The 23,376-nt window shown below is 36.0% G+C and overlaps 1 protein-coding gene across 1 annotated transcript in view; it reads left to right on the forward strand.

The window, feature by feature from the left end:
- epas1b (endothelial PAS domain protein 1b) overlaps nucleotides 1–23,376 on the forward strand; it is a 42,835-nt gene that overhangs the window by 15,192 nt on the left and 4,267 nt on the right. The window contains exons 2-15 of the mRNA XM_058796969.1: nucleotides 617–807; nucleotides 6,209–6,360; nucleotides 8,374–8,458; nucleotides 9,492–9,604; nucleotides 9,690–9,892; nucleotides 12,934–13,040; nucleotides 16,817–16,964; nucleotides 17,316–17,524; nucleotides 20,147–20,337; nucleotides 20,441–20,554; nucleotides 21,418–21,881; nucleotides 21,992–22,088; nucleotides 22,887–22,992; nucleotides 23,173–23,313. Coding sequence (XP_058652952.1) covers nucleotides 617–807; nucleotides 6,209–6,360; nucleotides 8,374–8,458; nucleotides 9,492–9,604; nucleotides 9,690–9,892; nucleotides 12,934–13,040; nucleotides 16,817–16,964; nucleotides 17,316–17,524; nucleotides 20,147–20,337; nucleotides 20,441–20,554; nucleotides 21,418–21,881; nucleotides 21,992–22,088; nucleotides 22,887–22,992; nucleotides 23,173–23,313 — 2,321 coding nt within the window. The remainder of the gene's footprint in view (nucleotides 1–616; nucleotides 808–6,208; nucleotides 6,361–8,373; nucleotides 8,459–9,491; nucleotides 9,605–9,689; nucleotides 9,893–12,933; nucleotides 13,041–16,816; nucleotides 16,965–17,315; nucleotides 17,525–20,146; nucleotides 20,338–20,440; nucleotides 20,555–21,417; nucleotides 21,882–21,991; nucleotides 22,089–22,886; nucleotides 22,993–23,172; nucleotides 23,314–23,376) is intronic.

Genomic DNA, 23,376 nt, shown 5'->3' on the forward strand with positions numbered 1-23,376 from the left:
GCTGTTATGTTGATCAAGAGACATAATTGTTTAGTTGAAAAAAAAAAAAAAGTATTACTGAAAGGATATCTGTGTGTGCGTGTGTGTGTGTGTGTGTGTGTGTGTGTGTGTGTGTGTGTGTGTGTGTGATTTGCACCTGCCGGACACTGGCTCTTCTCCACTGGCTCAGTTTTTGGGCCTGATGTCTGAATCTGCACAAGTGACTTGAGTTGAATGAGAAAGACTGTGAAGGGCACAAAGAGACTGTTATTCTCTGAAACCTCATGAGAAATGGGTTGAGCTTGTCTGTGTTTGAATACAGCATGAGAAAATATCAGGGTGAGTGTCACAAAACTTGTCAAAGGCATGTCAAGGTCAGCTGAAAAGCGACAGTTAGTCATTATGAGTGAATCTCAAAAAACGTCAGAGCAGTGACCAGATTTTTGAAGCGCAAACGAGAATAAATGGTGTACCTTTTATTTAGGTCTTTAGAGCTTTTCTTGGCCTTTCTGTCCTACGATTGTTTTTTATTTGTGGAGGTATTTGCATATTGCACAATACACTTTCTGTATTTTCTTAGATTTTATACACACAAGAAGTAAGTATGCCAATATTTCCCTATTGTCGTGTGTTGTAGGTGCAGCTCAGAGCGGCGTAAGGAGAAATCTCGAGACGCGGCGCGCTGCAGGCGCAGTAAGGAGACGGAGGTGTTTTATGAACTGGCCCGTCAGCTGCCTCTCCCACACAGCATCAGCTCACATCTGGATAAAGCCTCCATCATGAGACTGGCCATCAGCTACCTGCGCACACGCAAACTCCTCACCTCAGGTACACTCACTCATCCACATGTGGAACTCGACTGGATTATTAAATCTAAAATGTATGCAAAAGTTGAGACATCACAGAATTGACAAAAATTATTGATTTTAGCTGTAGTGCACTTTATTATTTTTGACAAAATATTATAAATTTTTAATAAATCTGCCATTAAATCTACCGTTTATTATTTATCAGCCAAAATATGGAAATATGATCATTTTATCTGCATTAGCCATAATTTTAATATTTATGCATGCCTAGTACTGAAGTCATCTCATCCAAACAAACAAATAAATAAACAAAATAATAATAATTATTATTATTATTGGGCATTATAGCATTGATTTGGCATTGACAAAACCTGTTGATTTTAGTTTTAATGCACATTACATTTTAAGATTTTTAATATCCATTATCAGCCAAAGCATGAAAATAATGTTGTTTTTTTTGGTTTTCTTTTTGTTTTTTTGTTTTTTTCTGTTTCAGTCATAATTTGAATATCTTTGCATCACTAGTACTGAAAATGTTCTGAAAATGCTTTTCATTTACTATGTGTTACATCTTAACCACAACATAATAATAATAACAATAATAATAAATTATTAATAATAATGACTTAATACTTATATTATTAATTTTTGTGTAATTGCATACATACAGTTTTATATGCATAAATATGTATATATGCATAAATATCTACAAGGTAATTTCAAGCATTTAGATTAAAAATGAATAGTTGTCTATTAAGAAATCATTTTAAACTACGTATAATATTTATCCTACATTATAATTATGTTGTTTTGTCTTTTTACTGTATATCAGTAAAGAAATATTTATATAATCTGGTGGATAACAAAACATGGAGCAAAATCATATTACTACAATGACTGGTGCTGCTCATTCTACTGTTTTTATAGAGTTATATTTGCAATTTGATAAAGGTTATCACATGGTGACTCCTGTGTTAGTACAACATCACAGACCGTGCGACTCTGCTTGACGTCATGTCAAAGAAAGAGCCGTGTGGCAAATACACACTCAGCTGATAATCAAATTCTAAAGCTCTAGTTTGATCTCTTATCTGGGTTCACCATCATTAGCACTGCACTGTTATGAGGAAATGTTTTGGTTGTGATGTCGGACTGCATTAAAGTTACTGTTGTATTATACAAATGAGGAGGCGCTTTATGTAAGGACATAATTGCGTTAGTGAATATTGGATCTGCTGTAACTGTGTCTGGGTTAATTATGTTTAGCTGTAGGTGCTAATATAACAAATCAAAGACAGCATGTGACGAATACAACAATTTAATGAAAACCCACAGAGTATGTTTAATAATGGATACGGCAAACTTCAAGAGATATGAATGTGTGTGAGTGTTAAAGGGACAACAATGAAAAATCTGTTATTATTTCCTTCCCTCATCTTTTTCGGGACATTTATGGCTTGCTGTCTTTCATGGAATGCAAAAGGAGAAGTTTAGCGTAATGTTGACAATGCTCTTTTCACCTGGATTGCCATTCAGACCGTCAAGCTGTAAAAAGCACATAAAAGTATCATTAAAAAGTCCATAAAAATTGTGCACCATTGTTGTTTTATATACTGTAGTTTTTGTTAATATTTTGAATTAGATTTTATTTTAATATTTTCAGTTTTTACTTAAATTTTAATTAGTAATTTTGTTTTGTCTATATAGTTTTTTTTTTCATTTTTATTTATTAGTTTTATTTAGTTTTTTTTAGCACTTAAGGCGAGACACTGCAGGTGAATAGGGTAAAAAAATTAACTAATAGTTATCGCCTTACTTACCTAGTTGATTGATTACATTGATAATTGCAAACATTTTTTGTATTACAAGTTTTCTAAAATGTTAGGTTTAAATATGCAAATGAGGCATTATTTAATGAAATATGCACTAATTTGCATACATTTCTAGTACAAAAATCTAAACACTGGATGAAGTCAGTTTCAAAATTCTTGTTTAATTTTTTTGACATATTATAATCAAAAGTTTTTACAGAGGGAATTTTGGGTATCTCATTTTGTCACTCCATAATTCAGAAAATACTTAGAACAGACAGAAAACACTATATTTTGACAATTTTGGGGATTAAAATGTTCTATATAATCAAGCAAATTATATATGAACAAATCCTCTGTAAAACCTTCAGGATATAGACAGGAATAAAAATGTAAAGTTTGGTGTGTGTAAGTGCTACTGAAGTGGAGATTTATGGCTCAGTGTAGGAGAAAAAACTCATTTTGAGAAAATGGCCTTTAAAAATATGTATTGTAATTGAAATCTTGACACAAATAGATAAAGTGCTATAAAAGAAACACTTAACAGTGTCTTTTGGATGTTTTCGTTCTACTAGTCTGAAAAAACACTTTATGAAAAACCAAAAAGCCCAAAATCTCAAAATTGACAGGTGCATAAAAAAACAGTGTTTTTGCCTGTAGTGTCTCCCCTTAAGGTTAAACTAAATGAAATGTTGCCTTGTTTTTTCTTCTTCTAAATATATTATGTGATGATATTTGTTTGTTTTTCTTTCAAAATATTTTTATTTAGATTTTAGTGAAATTTATTTAAATAAATATAATGCTGTTGTGTGCTACTGTATGTTTTCTTAAGTCATATAGGCAGAAACAGACCAAAATTTAATTCTGAATTTATTGCTGAAAATATATCCCTCCACTATAGCATTCAAATGGTCATGAAAAAAATTATGCAAAATATTTTCTTTTGTGAAAATCATACTGGTTTTGGACGACATGAGGGTGAGAATGACCAAATGCTCTGCTCCAGATCTTGTGTTTCTCAGACCAGAGCAGGTACGGCGAGAGGATGTGAGCGCGTTCGTATTGTTTGTGTGTCTTTATTATAAAATTAGAATCTCCGGAAGCTGGACAAAGGAGTCTCTGCATTCGACATTCCATTCTGTGTTTGCACAGACACTAAAGAGGACAGGGAACACAATTAGTGCGCAGTCAGAATGTAGAATCGACCTCAGTTCGGCGCAATTGAAAGACTGTACACCGTTGGACTTGAAGTGACTTGACAGTCAAATGTTCATGTTCATGCTACATGCAGAAATGGAAAGAGAGAGGGAGGGAAAAGAGACATTGAAAAGCAGCCCTGTCAGTACGAGATGGCACATCAGATAGTGTTATCAGCAGATCTGTGAGCTGTGAGCTGGAAGCATGATTGGTGCTTTCTTTAAGGCTGGCGCTCTCCATCTCAGGCCAGCCAAAACACAGGCCAACCCTGGCGCCACTCATCCATCCATCCCTCCTCCTCCTCCCGCCATCACCCTACCCATGCTGAGGGTGCATGGGAAACACCTTTTACATAAGATCCCCAGTCCCTATTCACTGATGCTTACAACTGATTCACTCTTTTCGTCCATGGGCGACTCGAAAATATATGTTATGAAATAATCGTTGTTGAGATGTAATCTTGTTGAATTCAATGACTCACCGCTGCTGCAATTATGATTCTTTACAGACTCATATAAATGGGTCAAAACAAAACATGATCGTTGCATGTTATTTTGGACTGTAGCCTATGTCATTTTAAGGCTTAAAACTATATGCGGAGAGAGTTGTGGGCATGTTTCATCAGTAAGAAGCTTCAAGATACCATTTCTTCCAGTTCATCCTGTTCAAAGTTCAGAGATCAGAGGTCTGTAGATATATGTCAAAACAAGTTTCTATAAGGTTTTTGTTTTGTTGCGGTGTTTTTTTCGTTTGTTTGTTTTGTGTGTGTGTGTGTTAGTTAATGCATTTTGTTTTGGGTTGTTTTGTTTTTGAGTCATTTTGTTGTGTTTTCTTTGTTTTGTGGATTTTTGTTTGTTTGTTTTTTGTGTGTTTTGTTTTGGGTTGTGCTTTTTGTTTTTGTGTTTTCTGTTGTGTTATATATTTTTGTTTTGTTTTTGTTTCATTTTGCTTTCCATTATTAATAACACTTATTACCTTTAGCACATATTTTGTAAAGCAAAACGTCCTATAATCTAGATGGGCAAAAGTGTTGCCAGATGTTCTGCATGACCTTGAGATATCAGTAGTCAATATCAATATTTCTAGCTCAGGTGATCATATGCGCTTGTAGACGCATGTCTATCAGCAGCAGGTGTATTCCAATGAGTAGACTTCTTTCCACATGATCAATTTCTTAAACCCAAAATTTGGGTGCAGTTTTGTTTCATCTCAGAATAATAATAATAAAAGCTGCAGGGCAAGAACCCCTTCAAAGACGTAACTATAATTCTCCTGGGGCCGCAGTCTCTAGGCTCGGCTCAAATCCAGCCCTGGGCTCTCAATGGGCCTTGAGAAAGTTTCTTATCTGGAGGAAGCACACTGGAGCAATCACAGGCTTCCGACCCCCCAGCGTGGAGCCGCTCTGTTCTCCATGTCCTTGTCGAGTCCACCTCCCTCCTGAAGCTCTGCCAGATATACTGCAGGACTTGACCAAAGTCTGGCACCCCATCCATGTTTCAGTGGTGGTATCATCAACCGAGTGGGAATTTTGGTTTTTCCAAATGATCACTTGACTTAATCAACTATTTGTTTTATTGTGCAATCAGTTATATACATTATCATGTACAATATATACAGCACGGTCTACTAGTTATCAATGCAGTTCTTTCTTTGACTTGATTCTTAAATATCTTGCCTATTTTGTCATACTACTTTTTTTTTTTTTAATTAAGATTTTACACTTAGGTTTCCAAAAATATTTCAAGTTGTAAAATAAAATAAAATAAAAATGAATTATATATATATATATATATATATATATATATATATATATATATAGTTAGTTATTATAATAATAATAATAAAATAAATATTTATTATTTTACTACTTGAAAATATTTTTAATGTATTTATTTATTTTTCAATGTGGTTTCAATCTTTTGGACCCCAATTCAATGCGTTATGCATCATAAATCGAACATGCATGCATTTAAGGGTGTGATACCTACTGTATCTTTATATTGCCTTGCATAAGTTTATGTATTTTTCCAAAAGAGCATTTGATCTTCAAAGAAGCATGATCACAAATATTGGCCCCTTCCCATACATTTCTCACAGATGTGGGTTTTCCACAGAACAGCTGCCGTTTGTCTCTTTAAATTGACTGCACAGATTTAGTGCTGTCAAACAGCAGGGCATTGTGGGTGTCTGTGTGTCACTATATGTGGGTATTTGGTTTGTGTGTATGTGTGGAGGGCAGTGACAGAAGGGAGGTCAGTGTTGTTGGGAGGGTTCGGAGTAGCAGGATGAAGTTGCTGTTGTTTATTTTGGACATCCGCCAGGAACTTAAGAGCCAGAACAAGACTAGCGAGTGTGCTCGCACTCACATGCACGCATGCATTCTCAAACTCTCGTGTTTGTGCCCCATTGCAGCCTGTGCTACTACCACAGAGACGACAGACGTAGACAGACTGATGGACAGTTGGTATCTGAAGTCACTGGGCGGCTTCATTAGCGTGGTAACATCAGACGGAGACATGATCTTCTTGTCAGAGAACATCAACAAATTCATGGGTCTCACACAGGTGAGTACGAACACGAGCCCAGTAATGTACGCAGTGAAATAAATCACTATCCAGACAGATACTCACCTTTAGTCCTGTTATTATTAGCGGTTTGTCTGTTTAGCATTCATTTCCTCTGGGTTCACTCAATCATAGACAGACGAGATGCCATTATTAACCACAGCACAAGCCCGCTTCCTTCAAGCACTGTATGGGAGGAAGGATATGTCACTTTTTTGTACCCTTGCAGAAGCTCTTGGACTCATCTCATGCCTGCCAATTGCTTCCTTACACATGGCTGCTGTTTTAGAACTGTGGCCTGTTATCTATTTGTTATCTGATAAATTGCTAGCCTACAAGAACACGTCCAGGTCACATTTTACTAAAAAAAAAAAAAAAAAAAAAAAGTGCATTTAGGCCGTGTTCACACTTGGCGTCTTTTTCTGCAGCTCAGAGCGTCTTTTCGAGTTGAAAAAAGTTGAACTTTTCTGAAAAAAACGCCCTACGTCAAGCGCCTTTTTGACAGCTGACCAATGACAAGCGAGTGGCGAGTCGTTTCCATAACAACAAAAACAACAAGAAAAAAGGAGAAGATAGCCGGTAGACAGATCGTACTAGTTTCGGAGCACAAGGAGTTGTATGAAACCGTGCATCATCCAACCTGTTGTTATAGCAACAAAAACACTGCCAGCTTTTTATTTTACTAAAAAAGCGCTCTTGTCGACTTTTTCTAGTCAAAAAAGACGCCAAGTGTGAACACGGCCTTACACTGTAAAAAAATTCCATAAAATTTACGGTAAAAAAACAGCAGCTCTGGTTGCCGGAATTCTACCGTAAAAAATACGGAAACAACATTTTAGGTTTTACAAGCAGCTTTTAAATAATAACATATATAGAAGGTGCACAGTGTCATTCACACAAACAATAAACACCATCATGGTGAGACTCATTAAACTGAAATATGCAATAAACATTAATTTCACTGATAAGAAAAAAACTAAGAAGAAACAGTTATTTCAAAGAAAAAACATCAAATTCAAACAAAATTTTAAATGCAACGCAGGGAATTCTGGGAACGTCAGTTTACGGTTTTTCCCTGTCAATTTTACAGGAACTTACCGTTAACCATTTAACAGGTTTTTACTGTAGCATTTTCACAGTTTTTTACCGTTAAAATCACGGTCATTTTTTACAGTGTACGTAATGCTAAATATCCTCAGTAATGTAAAATAAGTAGTGTTATATTATATAAAAAGTGGTAGCATTATGATGGAATTAAATATGGTAGCATAAAATTATGGTATAATTTGTTTTTGAAACATTTACTGTATTACAGTAATAGGAATTAAATGATAATCTTGAAAAAGAGAATCACGAGAAACATTAAGAAATTGGGAATTGTGTGGGAAATGGTCATGAAAATAATCAAAATAATTTCTTAATCATAACGGTTCTAAAACAGGATTCATCATCTTTATGCAAAATATAATTCATGTTATATACACCATCATTCAAATATTTGGGGTCGGTAAAAAAATTGTAATGCTTGAAGGAAGTTCTTTATACTCACCAAGGCTGCATAAAAAAACTGTAATATTGTGAAATATAATTTACAATTGAACACAGTTTTCTATTTTAATATATTTTCAAATTAAATGTATTCGTGGGATTTATTCAGAGTCATATGATCCTTCAGAAATTGTAATATGCTGATTTGCTGCTTAAGAAACATTTCTTAGTATATTGTTTATTAAGTACCATGAAGAAATTACGATGCTTTCTTAATGATTATTTGAAGAATACAAAGTTCAAATAAGAAGCATTTATTTGAAATCAAAATCTTTTGTAACGTTATAAAAGTCTTTACTGTCACTTCTGATCAATTTATTGCATCCCCCCCCCCCGCAAAAAAAAAAAAAATCCCAAACCTTTGAACAGTAGTGTAATATAATGTCAGATTTCATGAGTCACCTGTTCTGAAAAATGTAATTCTCATATAACGCAGTGACAGCAGCTGCATGTCTTTCTCTGTAGGTGGAACTCACAGGGCAAAGCATCTTTGATTTCACTCACCCCTGTGACCACGAGGAGATCCGCGAGAACCTCAGTCTCAAAGCCGGTATGTCACTTCTGTTTATTCAGCTTCACCAGCTTCAAATCCTGCTATATGTAGACAAAGCGTGTGTAAGAATGCCAGAGAACAGCCTAGAGAAAAATGAAGAGGAATCTGTTATATTGCTCTGATATTTTCAAGGGAAAGTCTGCATGGTGTTAAATAGCTGAAAACATAATCACACTAACATTGAGTGCATGTACGCGAATCGCAAGTTTCAATGCAAACTCTGCATTACCTACCAAAAGCATGTGAAAGCATTGAACATTCAAAATTAGTTCAGCATGGTGTAAAATTCACTTCACATGCTTTCTTATGGGCTTTTTCTTATGAAAATGATTTGAACGGTAGTGGTTTTTGGAGCCTCTCAAGAAATGTTCTTATCGCTTCTGCAAACAGACTTTCAGAAATACCAAAACAAGTATGTAAAGGCCTAATGTAAAGAAAACACATGGCTTCATAGGAGAGGATTGGTTATGGGAAGAAATAATAAGCATGCCTTGAAAAACACAGATTTTATAGGCCTCTATGCTGTTGGCCAGTGGTGGAACTCTGACTTTATGTCATGAAGACTGTTTTATAAATATGGAATTAAGGTAAGGTTTACCCAAAAATGAAAATTGATCATCATTTACTCACCCTCATGTCATTTCAATCCTTAATGACTTTCTTTCTCCTGTGGAACACAACCTGTTTTTTGAACACTTGTCACTTCTGTGCAAACACGAGGGAAAGCCTAATAGCAAACTGTTCGCTAAGAACAAGACGTGCATTAACTGTATAAACAGTCATATTTTACTTCAGCTTGTAATTCTGCTTGGTTTTAGCTTACACATTTATTTTTGTAAAAGTGATAATATCGAAAGCTGAAAGTGCTGTAAGATGTTTTGGAATTTGATAACCCAAGAAAAAATATTTGTGTTGAGTTTAGGCTTCCGTTTGCACGGAAGGAGAATGCTAGGAATGTTTTCCTGGGATTTTTGGCCCATGTCTAAACTGAGACGCTCTTTACGTTTTTTGTGTGTGTGTTAATCTGCAGGCATGGGAAAGAAAGGCAAGGAGCTGAGCACAGAGAGGGATTTCTTCATGAGAATGAAATGCACAGTCACGAATCGTGGGCGCACCGTCAACCTCAAGTCAGCCAGCTGGAAGGTGAATAAGTTTTCTTTACGATAAGCGCGGACCTGGACTCAGACGTCGGTTGTGTGGCTCATACAGATGCCGGTTGTTCTTTCAGGTCCTGCACTGCACAGGGCAGCTGAAGGTGTATAACGGCTGTCCCGCACGAATGCTGTGTGGATTTAAAGAGCCGCCACTCGCCTGTGTGGTCATGTGGTGCGAGCCCATCACCCATCCATCGAACATCGACACGCCGCTCGACAGCAAGACCTTCCTGAGTCGCCACAGCATGGACATGAAGTTTACTTACTGTGATGACAGGTACAAACACACAAACCCACGTTCAGGAGTAAATGTGCAATATAAGAATTGTATTGTCAGTTAACGCTATCAATTCTGATACTAGATACCATCAATAGAGGATACTCATAAAATAAAATTAAATTAAATAATACAGTAATAAAAAATATGAATAAAATAACTTCTAACTGAATATAAGCTTTTTCTATTTTATTTTCAGTTGATATGAAATTTACCATTTTTGAAACACTGTATGTTTAATCAATTAAAATCCCTGTTTTTTTTGTTTGTTTGTTTTTTTAAATCAATAAACTAAGTAAACAAAATGATTAAAATTAAGCAAAATATATATTTATTTGTATAAAATACAAATGGCAATAAAAATAATTTAAGTCCTACCATAAAATTTTGTAGCATAACATTTTTAACATTTAAATAAATAAATGTAATACATTTCTCTCTCTCTGTGTGTGTGTGTGTGTGTGTGTGTGTGTGTGTGTATATACGTTTTTTTTTTCATCACATTTTTTTTAATTATTTATTTAATTTTGCTTTTTTTGCAAGACAGCATTTCATTTGTTGAATTTTCTTTTATGTATATTTTATTTTATTTTATTTCAGCTTTATTTCAATTTCTTTTTTAAAAAACTTAGTTTTAGTTAACAATAAGAACACTGGTAGTACAGGAAAAAATGTCTTTAAAGCAAAAGAGCCAAAATGTAAAGGTCAGCAGCAGCAGCAGCAGGGCAAATATGTGAATGGGCACTACTTGAAATGACACGTAATTGGGTAAATAAAATGTGGTTGACACTCCAGGCCCAAACAAGCAGTGGCATAGTGGAAATGTGTGACACTCATTGGCATCATTAAACCATCATTTACACGTAACATTTCCTCTTGTCTCCTCTGACAAAGAACTCGCTGTTCTCCACACAGTGCACACACGGTTCAAAGTGTTCGCCGTCATGTTTTCTGTGATTTAATGTCTTCTCCACCCAATAATCACCACGCCAGACCACAGCGCTAAACCTAATGAAGTTAGAGAATTTACAGCACTGTGTTTTAACATTCATCAAAAATAAAATACTTAAGATATTAGTATCTGAATAATATATACATTAAATGGAAAACATATTTAATATAAAATTCATATGAAATATATGATAATTAAATATTTGTGAGAACCACTCCAAAAACTTTTTTTAAGGTAACTAGGTTTTTAATGTTAAATTAACTGATAATAGATATTAAAAAAATATATAGTGTCATGTCTTTGACCTGCGTACATGTATAATGGCTGGTTTTTCGCTGAAGCCTGCATGAGGAAAAACATCCCAAAAAAAGGGAAAAACATTCAAATAAAGAGCAGATGAGACATGTTTAATGGATATAATGATTGCTAAAATGCTGAAATGTTCCGCAGTAGCTTTGGAAAGCGTGCCCTGCTTTCTACAAGAGCCTAGACTTATGAATATGAGAAAAGTAGAGTCATTTAGCTTATTCCAGCTCCCATCCAATGGTAATTATGGTCATTATTGTGATGTCAGCTCACACAGATTCAGAGAAGATTGGTCTAAAACATGATTATTTCATTTTTGGAGCACAGCGTCTGTGGAAAGATCTAAGATGGGGTCCAAGGCCTTTATTAAACAACCTCTGTGTATTTCAAAATGGCTTTTGATCAGTTTTCCACATTTTTCTCATTGATAATTAAAACACTGCCTTTTGATAAGTGCACACTTTACTCATCCATTGGCTCAAATCCACCCAAGCCCCTATACTGTGTGTGTGTGTGTGTGTGTGTACTGGTATATATGGTTTTCGAGGACACACATGTGCATAATGACATGGGTACTACAACGTAAACATGGTTTATGAGGACACTTCCTGTGTCCCCGTAAAACAAAAGGCTTAAACATACAAAACGGTGTTTTATGAAATTCAAAAATTGCCAGTAGCTTCCTGTAAGGGGTAGGTTTAGGTGTAGGGCGATAAAAAATAAAGTTTGTACAGTATAAAAACCATTATGCCTATGAGGAGTCCCCGTAAACCACAAATTCAAGTATGTCTGTGTGTCTCTGTGTCTCATCAGCTCTGAGGTTAGTTCAATGACTGGTGAATAGAAGGCTCTTTAATGAACAGAGGCCTGCAAACACACACACTCCTGCATACAGAGTCACTGTCAGCGCAGCTGTAACTTCAGTACAAGGATCAACTCAATACACTAAACACACACATTCAGAACTAAATAATGTTCATGTCACATTCATTACACAAAATCACATAACTGTTACACATACAATGACAGCGGAGAAGGCTTAAACACATTATCACAGTAACTCGAAATTTAATGTAGAAAAATTATTATTTTTACATAAGTAACAACTATGAAAAAAATGGTCTATTTTATATTTTAATTTAATTTTATATTCATTTAATTGGATATTTATAGGATAGTTATGATAACTGTTAGTATAGAGCTCACTTTCCCTTCAGCATGTTTCATTTAATATTTAAAGTCATCACAATTAACCACAATTATTCTGTATTTTATAATGTAAAATTCATCAATTATGAAATGAATTCAATTTCAGTAAAGCAGCTATAGAGGAGAATAGCATCATTACGGTTATTTGGTTTACATTTTGCAAGTAACGCATTAAATTAAACAAAATTTTAGTGTAAAATTTTAAATGGTATTTTTCTTGTAAATCTTACTCCAGTAATCTTTTTACAATTTTGAAAAATCATTTTCAGTGTACTGTCATATATTATCCTTTTAAGTAAAAAGATTTTAAATATATAATGTTATATTAATATATAATTCTATATTATGGCTCATAAATTCTTCATTATTCACCCTCAGAAAACACTAGGTTTGTGAAACACCAGTCTTGATATCAGCCAACAAATCACATGAAATGGATCATTATTAAATTGGCTTAAAAATACTAAGCTTGTGCAGATCAAAGAAAATAGCTGAGAGCTTTTGTGCAATTGTGTGTGTGTGTGTGTGTGTGTGTGTGTTTGTTTTAACGTTATTTGCCTCTCACTTTTTCCAGAGTTACTGAGTTGATGGGTTACAGTCCTGAAGATCTTCTGGGCCGGTCGGCGTATGAGTTCTATCATGCTCTGGACTCCGACAGCGTCACCAAAAGCCATCAGAACCGTACGTGTCATTCATTTGCACCCTTGTGTGAGAGCCATGCGTAAGAAAATCAGAAACCTTTTCTCTCTTTCACACTTCAAGCATGTGTTATTGGGAAATAATTGACCATATTTAAGAAAAGAAAATCACATCCACATGTATAATCATATGACTGCTGCTACACACAACACACTCTCTTAACATCGCCTTGCCATTGCGTGCATCAAACGCTGCCATGAGAAGAGGATTAGAGAGTGTGGTTAGAAAGCAGGAGTTCTGAGAAAGAGCGGTGGATCAGGTTAGCACAGGTGGCGACGCCTGCGTTCCCAAGGTTTACTGTTTCAACCCTTCAACACAGAACAAGTCAGCCTTAAACACACGCTCTGTGTGCAACGGCTATCTGATATCTGCTACTTCACAGCTACATGTCTATATGTACATACACAGATACACACGCACAAGTACACATTCACACTTGCTTTCTTTTTGAATGCATAAAGCTATTGACCTCTTTTTCCAGTGGTTTCGTAATACTCTGAATCCCGTTCATTGTGCATTATCTAATTAAACCTTTTGTTGAAAAACAGTTTATTCAAAATAACACACATAATCTGTTCCTACTACACACACAAAAAAAAAAAAGATACTGCGCACACTTTCTTAGCCAATCAGAAATGGTCTCAGCCTGTCAATCATTTTAGAACTTTTAGAAATTAGTACTTTTTATTCAGCAAGGATGCATTAAATTGATCAAAAGTGACAGTAAAAACATTTAATTTGACAAAAGATTTACATTTCAAATATTTGTATCATATTGTTTGTATCATAGTTTTGACGTCAAATATTAATCTAAAACTGTAATTACAGTAAAACTGTTTTAATTAAAACTGTTTTCGACATCGATAATATGAAATGTGTCTTTAGCAGTAAATCAGGCTATTAGAGTGATTTCTGAAGGATCATGTGACACTGAAGACTGGAGTAATGATGCTAAAGATTCAGCTTTGATCACAGGAATAAAATTAATTTTAAAATATACTGAAAAAAAAAACAGTATGGAAATGGAAAACAGTTCATTTAAATTGGAATATTTTGATCAAATAAATGCAGCCTTGGTAAGCATAAGAGACTTTTTTAAAAGTAAAAAAATATTACTGACCTCAAACTTTTTAACTTTTGCAGTATTAATTTATATATTATTAATAGTTCTTATATATTTTTTAATTTTATTATATTTAAAATATATAATTTTTTTTCTGGGGGTGTTTGGGGTCGTTGGATTTGGATTTTATTTTATTTGGATTTTTTTGCATATTAAAAAAAAAAGAGAAAAGTATTAGTACTGGTCCCACAGTTTAGAATTATAAACTCATAATACATAGAATGGGAATTTTGCATTGACAAAAAAAACTATTAAACAAATAAAAACTTTTAACTTGTAAGATATCCTGGGCACTTGTTTGCTGTTTTTCCTTCGTTATCCACTGATTATACTTAAAACATACTGCAAGCAATATCTTCAGTTGAATAATAATAATAAATTATATTTATTATTATTATATTTCAATATTACATTGAATTTATATAACATAACAAACTTAACATACATATAGCATATATACACATCAGTCGTAGTTGCTCTCCTCTCACTTTTTTACCATCAACATGGTGCCTGCACCTAATTGCCTTTTAGCTGTCATTTATCTGTCTCTTTCTTGCTAAGCAGAGGTGAAACCTAATATCTGTTGACGTCCACAAACACAGACTGTCCACACACAGCAAACAACAATATATATATATATATATATATATATATATACACACACACACACACTGAGGTTGCCAGCCCCCCGAGTCAAATTGCATTTGAGACAAATTTCATTTCGCATGCATGTTTGAGTTATGAATACGATTCAAAAGAGCCTTATTGGATTGGTTCTATTAAGGATGACCGGAGCAGCCATTAGGACATCTTGAACCCCATTAGGGGTGACAGAGGAGATAAGAACGCAGCTACGGTGCTCCTCAGCCGGGCCAGGTGTCCCAGATTGCTCCCTAATCAGATGCTGGATGTGGAGTGGCTTCTGTCCACCGTGACGTTAACATGTAATTAGAGTCTTTTCAAAGTGTGTAGAGGAGAAATAAAGTGTTGATCTGGATTAGGCTTGTTCAGAGTGGAGCTGCCTTGTGACTTATTTGTCTCTCTTTCTTTTCTAATCACTTGAACTTTTCTAAGAGCTTCAATCATTTATCAAACAACCATAAAAGAAACATTCCCATACTTCAAGAGAGTCTTACAGATTGTATACTTCTCAGAGCGAACATGCATATACTTTCAGAAGCACTCTTTGTATAGGTGCCAAAGCAGCTTCACAGACGTAAACAGGAAAAATAGCACAATCAATTATGGAAACTCAACTGTGGAGACAATTCATATTCTGCTGTACAGCAGCTCTGAAAGACAATAGTGTCATTATTTAGCTCAAATCAGTTCAGGATGTACAGTACCGTTCAAAATTTGAGGATTTTTCAAGAATGCATTAAATTGAGCAAATGTGACATAATGTGTGACCCTGGACCACAAAACCAGTCTTAAGTCGCTGGGATATATTTATAGCAATAGCCAAAATACATTGTATGGGTCAAAATGATTGATTTTTCTTTTATGCCAAAAATCATTAGGACATTAAGTAAAGATCATGTTCCATGAACATATTTAAAAAAATTGACACTTATGACTGGTTTTGTGGTCCAGGGTCACATATTTCAAAAGATTTATATTTCAAATAAATGTTGTTCTTTCTAAGTTTCTCAAAGAATCCCGAGTAAAATGAATCATGGTTTCCACAAAAATATTAATCAGCATGACAACATTTTCAACATTAATAATAATAAATGTTTCTGGAGCAGCAAATCAGCATATTAGAATGATTTCTGAAGGATCATGTGACACTGAAGACCGTAATGAGTAATGATGCTGAAAATTCAGCTCTGCATCACAGAAATAAATTTACATTTTAAAATATATTCAAATACAAAACCATTCATTTAAATTACAAAAATATATCACAATATTACTGTCTTTACTGTGCCAAATAAATGTAGCCTTGATGAACATAAGAGACCTCTTTCAAAAACATGGTACATGGTACAACTTTTGAACAGTAGTGGATGTATAAAAATATATTTCGGCAATTTTTAAAAACCATGCGTAAGGATTAGAAAACATTTCACTACAGAGTGGGAAGGAATACATGCAAAGGTTTTATATAAATCGTTAGGTGATATGTAGGGGGGACTTTGTAAGGACCAAGCTTGTTGACACAGGGACACTGGCCTCCTCTTAGAACCTACGTCTTGCTATGCAACTTCCTTTCGACCGCTTGCATAAAGTCGCAAGGCTTTCTACGACAACGTGGCCGTCCTGCAGAGCAGCGCATGCACAGGCCGGGAGTGAACCGCTTGACCTGAAACCAATGCTTTCCCACGACAGATCTGGACCGAGTCCAGGGCGAACGTGCCATGGAGACAGACTGTCAAAACTCAGATCAGCAATCCCTCATTGTCTGCGTCTCTCTGTTTGTCCTGTTGCTTATGTTAGCTTTCCCTTGATGAGTCTGGCTGTCTGTCCCGGTTTATGTTCTAGCTACCCAAGACCCTCTTAGAGATCCTCAAAACGTCATGTCTAGCGGCTGAGAAAACATTTGGACCGGCTGTTAAATCAATGTCAGTACAAAAGTCGATTTTAGGAAATGCATGTGTTCTCAAGACGTTATTTTCTCTTCTTCCCTCACTAGTGTGCACTAAGGGCCAGGCGGTGAGCGGTCAGTACAGGATGTTGGCTAAGAATGGGGGCTATGTGTGGGTGGAGACCCAGGGTACCGTCATCTACAACAGTCGCAACTCCCAGCCCCAGTGCATTGTGTGCGTGAACTACGTGCTGAGGTAAGGCAAAAAAAAAAAAGAAAGGTGACAAAGCTTGTGATGTGATGTTTGTACTGCATCTGCGGTCTGGAACTTTCTGTTCTCTGCTCATCGACGCTTGTAATCCAATTAAAGACAAAAAATACAACTTAAAAGGATAGTTCATCCAAAAATTGTGTGACCCTCATGTCGTTCCAAACCCTTTATGCCGTTATTTTTTCTGTGGAAGACAAAGGGGGAAACTGATGAATGTTCACACAGCTCATTTGAGGCTTGGTGATGCACATGCTTGAGACTTGATCAACTTTACCGTTACGCTGCACTGTTGTCTGTACAGCCATCAGTCGTACTTATCAAACTCTCTTTTCTTAGTGATGTTGAGGAGAAGTCCATGATCTTCTCTATGGACCAGACCGAGTCTCTGTTCAAGCCTCAGCACTTGAACCGTTTCTTCAGTCCAAGCAAAGGAGGCCTGGGCAGTGAGCAAGAAAAAGTGCTCTTCACCAAACTCAAAGAGGAGCCTGAGGATCTCACCCAGCTGGCACCTACACCTGGTGACACCATCATTTCTCTTGACTTTGGTGAGAATGGTCTTCTTTTTTGTAGTTTTGGACTTATACAGGGTTTCCAATGGCTTTTACCAATATCTAGGGTGGAAGAAAGCAAATGAGACGTACACAACTGGTGAATAGAAGAAGTGGCAAGTCAAACAAATACAGCAAGTCAAATAAAAAAAACTATATAAACTTTAATTCAGGGTATATATATAATATTAGGGGTGACCCCGAATAGTCGATGTTTCGATAGGAGGAGGCTGAGTCGACTCCCAATCTCAGTCGAATATTCGCAGAGGTGTTATGATCATGCCATTTTGGCAATATGGGGGTGTTCAACATCTGATTTCACATAGAACTACCGGTTAAGTTCATATACAGCCTATTAAGATAATGCTGTAAATAAGAATCTGAAAAGAAGGAAGCTTTAAATAAATATTTTAACGTGCGTGAATAAATCCAACCACCTCTGTAGATTTAAGTTTCACTTTCCATAATCCGTGACCGACAGAGGAGCATCTTGGCGGCAGGGATTTAAAACTTTAACAAGGCTCAAACTGACACAGGCAGAGTGAAAGACTGTTTTTTTTCGATCAGGTAGGGTACAAGTGACTTCAAAACATTTCAGCCGGTTTATATCGTGTATATATTATTTATCTCGAATAAGATGCATTTGGTCGAGTTACGCTGCAGTAAAGTGCTTCATTGTACTGTGATGATCTCTTCAGCACGCAGGACAAACAACAATGCAGAATATTAATAACTATAACTATGACTGGGACTGTCATATACATAACATTATAATAATAAAACGCTGTGAATTTTTAGAATTTAGTTGCCGTGTTTCTGCACATTGTTGCGTGAAGAATGCGTCCACAAAAGGAGTTCATTCAGAGCCACGCTGCCACAGACACGTTCATGCATTCGGGGCATTTTTTGCAGATAGCAAACGTTATGCCATATAAATAATGAAGCGTAGGCTTCAAAAACAAATCCATCAGAGAGATAGCAGGAACATTATGAGTGGCCAAATCAACAGTTTGGTACATCCTGAGAAAAAAGAAACACACTGGTGAGCTCAGCAACATAAAAAGGCCAGGACGTCGTCCACGCAAGACAACAGTGGTGGATGATCAGAGAATCCTCTCCATGGGAAAGAAAAACCCTTTCACAACATGCAGCCAAGAGAAGAACACTCTCCAGGAGGTAGACGTGTCTCTGTCAAAGTCTACAATCAAGAGAAGAAATGAGAACAAATACAGAGAGTTCATCACAAGGTGCAAACTTTGGCCAGGTTAGACTTTGCCAAAAAAACATCTAAAAATGCCAGAAAACTTCCGCAAAAGCATTCTTTGGATGGCTGAAATTAAGATCAACCTGTATCAGAATGACGGGAAGAAAATAAGTATGGAGAAGGCTTAGAACAGCTCATGATCCAAAGCATACAACATCACCTGTGAAACATGGTGGAGCAGTGTGATGCATGAACATGGCTTCCAGTGGCACTGGGTTACTGGTGTTTAGTGGTGATGTGACAGAAGACAGAAGCAGCCGGAAGAATTCTGAAGTGTATAGAGATATACTCTTTGCCCAGATTCAGTCAAATGCAGCTGATTGGATGGCGCTTCATAGTACAAATGGACAATGAACCAAAACATACAGCAAAAGCAACCCAGGAGTTTTTGAAGGGAAAAAAGTGGAATATTCTGCAATGGCCAAGTCAATCTCCGGATCTCAACCCGATTGAGCAGCATTTCACTTGCTGAAGACAAAACTAAAGGCAGAAAGACCCACAAACAAAGAACTACTGAAGTCAGCTGCAGTAAAGACCTGGCCAAGCATCACAAAGGAGGAAACCCAGTCTCTGGTGATGTCCATGAGTTGTAGACTTAAGGCAGTGATTGCCTGCAAAGGATTCTCAACAAAATATAAAAAATGAAAAGCGTGTGACGGAAATGTTACAGCCATTACCATATTTGGAAACACACAGCATCTCCACGACATGGCGGCGGCAGCAACAACAAAAAAAAGTTACGCCTTCTTTCTTTAAGTAAACATTTGGCCTGTGTTATGCAAATGGTCCAACTCAGTGACGTAGACGTGGGGGTGTGTTTAAATGAGCCGTTTTAGGAAGGCGTGGATGAGTCTTAACTTTAATAAAGAATATCTCTTTAGGTTTGAGACTTTAGTCTTTACAACTTTACGGATCTTATACATTCACGAACAGCTTGCAACACTCCAAAGAGAAAGGAAAACTTGAAAATCGCATCATATGACCCCTTTAAGTTTAGGTATGGGGTACGTTTAAGGGATCTAAAATATGCTCATGCAGAATAAGGCATTAATGTGTGCTTTATAAGTATTAAACAGCCAATATGCTAGTAATATGCATGCTAATAAGCAACTAGTTAAGAGTGAGAATTGGTCCCTAAACTAAAGTGTTATGTTACCAAATATTCTCACTAACGTAATGTATAAAGCAGAACCAACTATAACCTTCTTTAATCAGTCACAGGGTACCAGCATCATATCAAAACAGCTAGTTAATCAGCCCAGCTGATATTGGTATATTACTATTTTTTTTATCCCACACCTCGTTACATACATTACAAATCTTTCATCAGCTCAATTCATTGTTCTTTCTTTCAGGTAACCCCCAGTATGAGGAGCACCCGATGTACAGCAAAGTGTCTGCTGTTGCTCCTGCTGTCTCTCACTCTGGTCATGATGGCCACAAGACGAGCTACGCTGGAGACATGGCCAAGATAGCCGCCACTTTCTCTGTGCCTCAGGCTCCGCCGGCCAGCAGTGCAACTCCCAGCCTGAGCAGCTGCTCTACGGTAAACACAAATACTACATCTTCTCATCACCACATATTTTGTTTGCATAGAACATTGATTATTGTACAGTACATCGTCACAGAGTATGTTATATACTGAACAGCCCAGCAGCCCCGGAGATTACTTCACCTCAGTGGACAGTGACCTGAATGTGGAGCTGACCGAGAAACTGTTTTCCTTGGACACGCAAGAGACAAAGACTTCCTGCAATCAAGAGGTGAACAAATATTCCAACTGTAATATTAATAATGCTTTTATATTTAATATGAAGTATGTAGTACTTTTTAATATTTGTATATACATATTTAACTGAGATTATAACTGGTTAAAATCTCTAAGAAATCTTAAATATGACAGGAAAAATTATTATTATTATTATTATTTATTAATGATTAGTTATTATATATATATATATATATATATATATATATATATATATATATATATATATATATACCGGTATATAAATAAAATAATTATTTTTTTTAAATAATTATTCTTTTTTTTAATTGTCTGATCATTTAAAAAAAAAAAATATATATATATATATATATATATATATATATATATTATTATTTTCAGAAAAATATTTAAGAGTTCCCACATATATAGAGCACTTGTTGGCTGCCTTTTCTTAACTATCCAGTCTCATCCATTAAATAAAATAAATTTTTAAAAATTGTATTTGCTTGCCAAACTTTAGCAAAGGTATGATAAGATCATGAGAAATATAAATCCAGTCAAATGTATACAAACAGTTTTGAACAAACAAAAAAAGAGTTTTGTTTTCTTTTGTTTGTTTTGTGTTTTGTTTCAAAAACAGTCAGATTTTTGTTATTTTAAACAAATGTGAGTGGTTTGGTTTTGCTTTGTTTTTTTTTTTTGTGTTGTGTTTTTTTCAAAAACAATCCACTTTTATTTCTGAAAGAAAAAAAAAACAGTTTTGAAGGTCTTTTATCTTCCAGAGATATTTTGATTCCTCATGATCCTTTTAATGTCAAGGATTATGAAAGACAAAATCAGGTGTTACATGTAGAATCCAGTCTTGCTGACCTTTGACCTCTCCCTGTGATCTTCCAGACTGACTTGAGTGATCTGGACTTGGAGACTCTGGCTCCCTACATCCCGATGGATGGTGAGGACTTCCAGCTCAATCCCATCTGCCAGGAGGAGCCGTCATCTGAGATCGGAGCCCTGGGAACCAACAAGCAGAGCTTCAGCAGCATCACAAGCCTCTTTCAACCCTTGAGTTCCCCTTCAGCAGCCCACTTCCAGCCCAACATGAGTTCAGGAGGGGATAAGCAGAGCATCAACGGAGGCACTGTGGAGTCGTGGCCATCTGTACCCTACAGCAGGGACCCCATGCAGATTCCTCCCTACCATGATCCCGCCAGCACCCCGCTGTCCTCTATGGGAGGCCGTCAGAATCTGCAGTGGCCGCCTGACCCTCCGTTACCCAGTAAGGCTGGAATGATGGATCCTTTAGCCGCAAAGCGCTCTTGCCAAACTGTGCCAGCAAATCGAATGCATCCTTATTTGCAAAGGTAATTCTGCATATTACAGGGTGTTTCTCTTGGTTCAGTCTTATAAAATAACATTTGATATGCTGCTATCTTTCGATTTGCATTGGATGACACCCATGTTCGTTTCACAGGCCCATGGAGAGCTTTGTGCAGAACTACAGAGATATAAGTCCAGCTCAACTTGCTCTTGCTAACAATTTCAAGCGCTCATTCACACAGATGACAATGGTTTGTTCATATTTAACTTAATGTTTTTAGTATATTAAAATGATTTCTGAAGGATCATGTGACATTGAAGACTGGAGTAATGATGCTGAAAATTCAGCTTTGATCACAGAAACAAATTACATTTTAAAATATATTAAACTAGACAACATTATTTTAAACTGTAATCATATTTTGCAGTATTGCTACATTTATTGTATTTTTGATCAAATAAATGCAGCTTTGGTGAGCATAAGAGGCTATAAAAAAAAAAATCTTAGCTTGATCGGTAGTGTATAATGCAATAAATTATTAATCTAAACATTAATAAATTATTATATTTTCAAAATGACAGTGAGAGAAAGAAATTGAAAATTACGGCTAACTGTCCTGAAAATAATGATCTATTAAATAAATAAAACAACATGCTTTGCTTATTTTTTTTCAAATGCACACTTCCAGTCAAAAGTTTGAATACTACTTATTTTTTATTTTTATTAGTACTTTATTTAGTACCTTATATTTTTAGCTTGAAAGATGTCCTTGAAATTTGTTGGCTGCCTTTCTTTCATTATCCAGTCCAACTCATACTGTACATTTTCAAATAAATTTGTGTCTACCTACCAAACTTTCAAGCATTTAAATCATAAACCTATCTAGAAAATGTTTCATAAAATCATAAAAAATGTCAGTTAGATTAAGTGTATCCAAACATTTGAAACGCTTTGAAATTATAGTTTTTAAAAATAGAAATTTAGTTTTTATGTTGGGTGATATTTAAGTTTAAATTTTAAGTCACTGCATGCTCTCTGTATGTTTTAGAATGAGCCGGCCCCCACAAAATCACAACACACAATGTGGAAGAGACTTCGGAATGAGAGCTGTGCCGTCATGGACAGAAAATCACTCAGCACCAGCGCTTTGTCAGGTATCACACCGAAAATGCTTTATTAGCATTCATTCCTAATGAAAAACTACATTACCCATTATTCAGGAGGGAAATTTCCTCCAATCAGAGTAAATCATGCCAAAAGAGCAATTTAGCACCCACCAGCAATCAGCATCTGTATTGCAGACAAAACTGCTAATCAAATGTATTCATATCTAGACAAAGGCATGTCCCCTAATGGAGGCATGGACCACCACCAGAACAGGAAGACCCAGTATTCAGGGAATCAGGCCGGACAGGCGACAAAGCGCTTTGGAGAAGAGTGCTGTAACTACATGCAGCCTTCCTCCAAGATGGATGGTGAGCTCTGAACTGACACAGACACACATCTGCTCTTACATACGTCATGCACTGTGAATGCTG

This window comes from Onychostoma macrolepis, chromosome 13, assembly GCF_012432095.1.
Source record: "Onychostoma macrolepis isolate SWU-2019 chromosome 13, ASM1243209v1, whole genome shotgun sequence".
Lineage (NCBI taxonomy): Eukaryota > Metazoa > Chordata > Actinopteri > Cypriniformes > Cyprinidae > Onychostoma > Onychostoma macrolepis.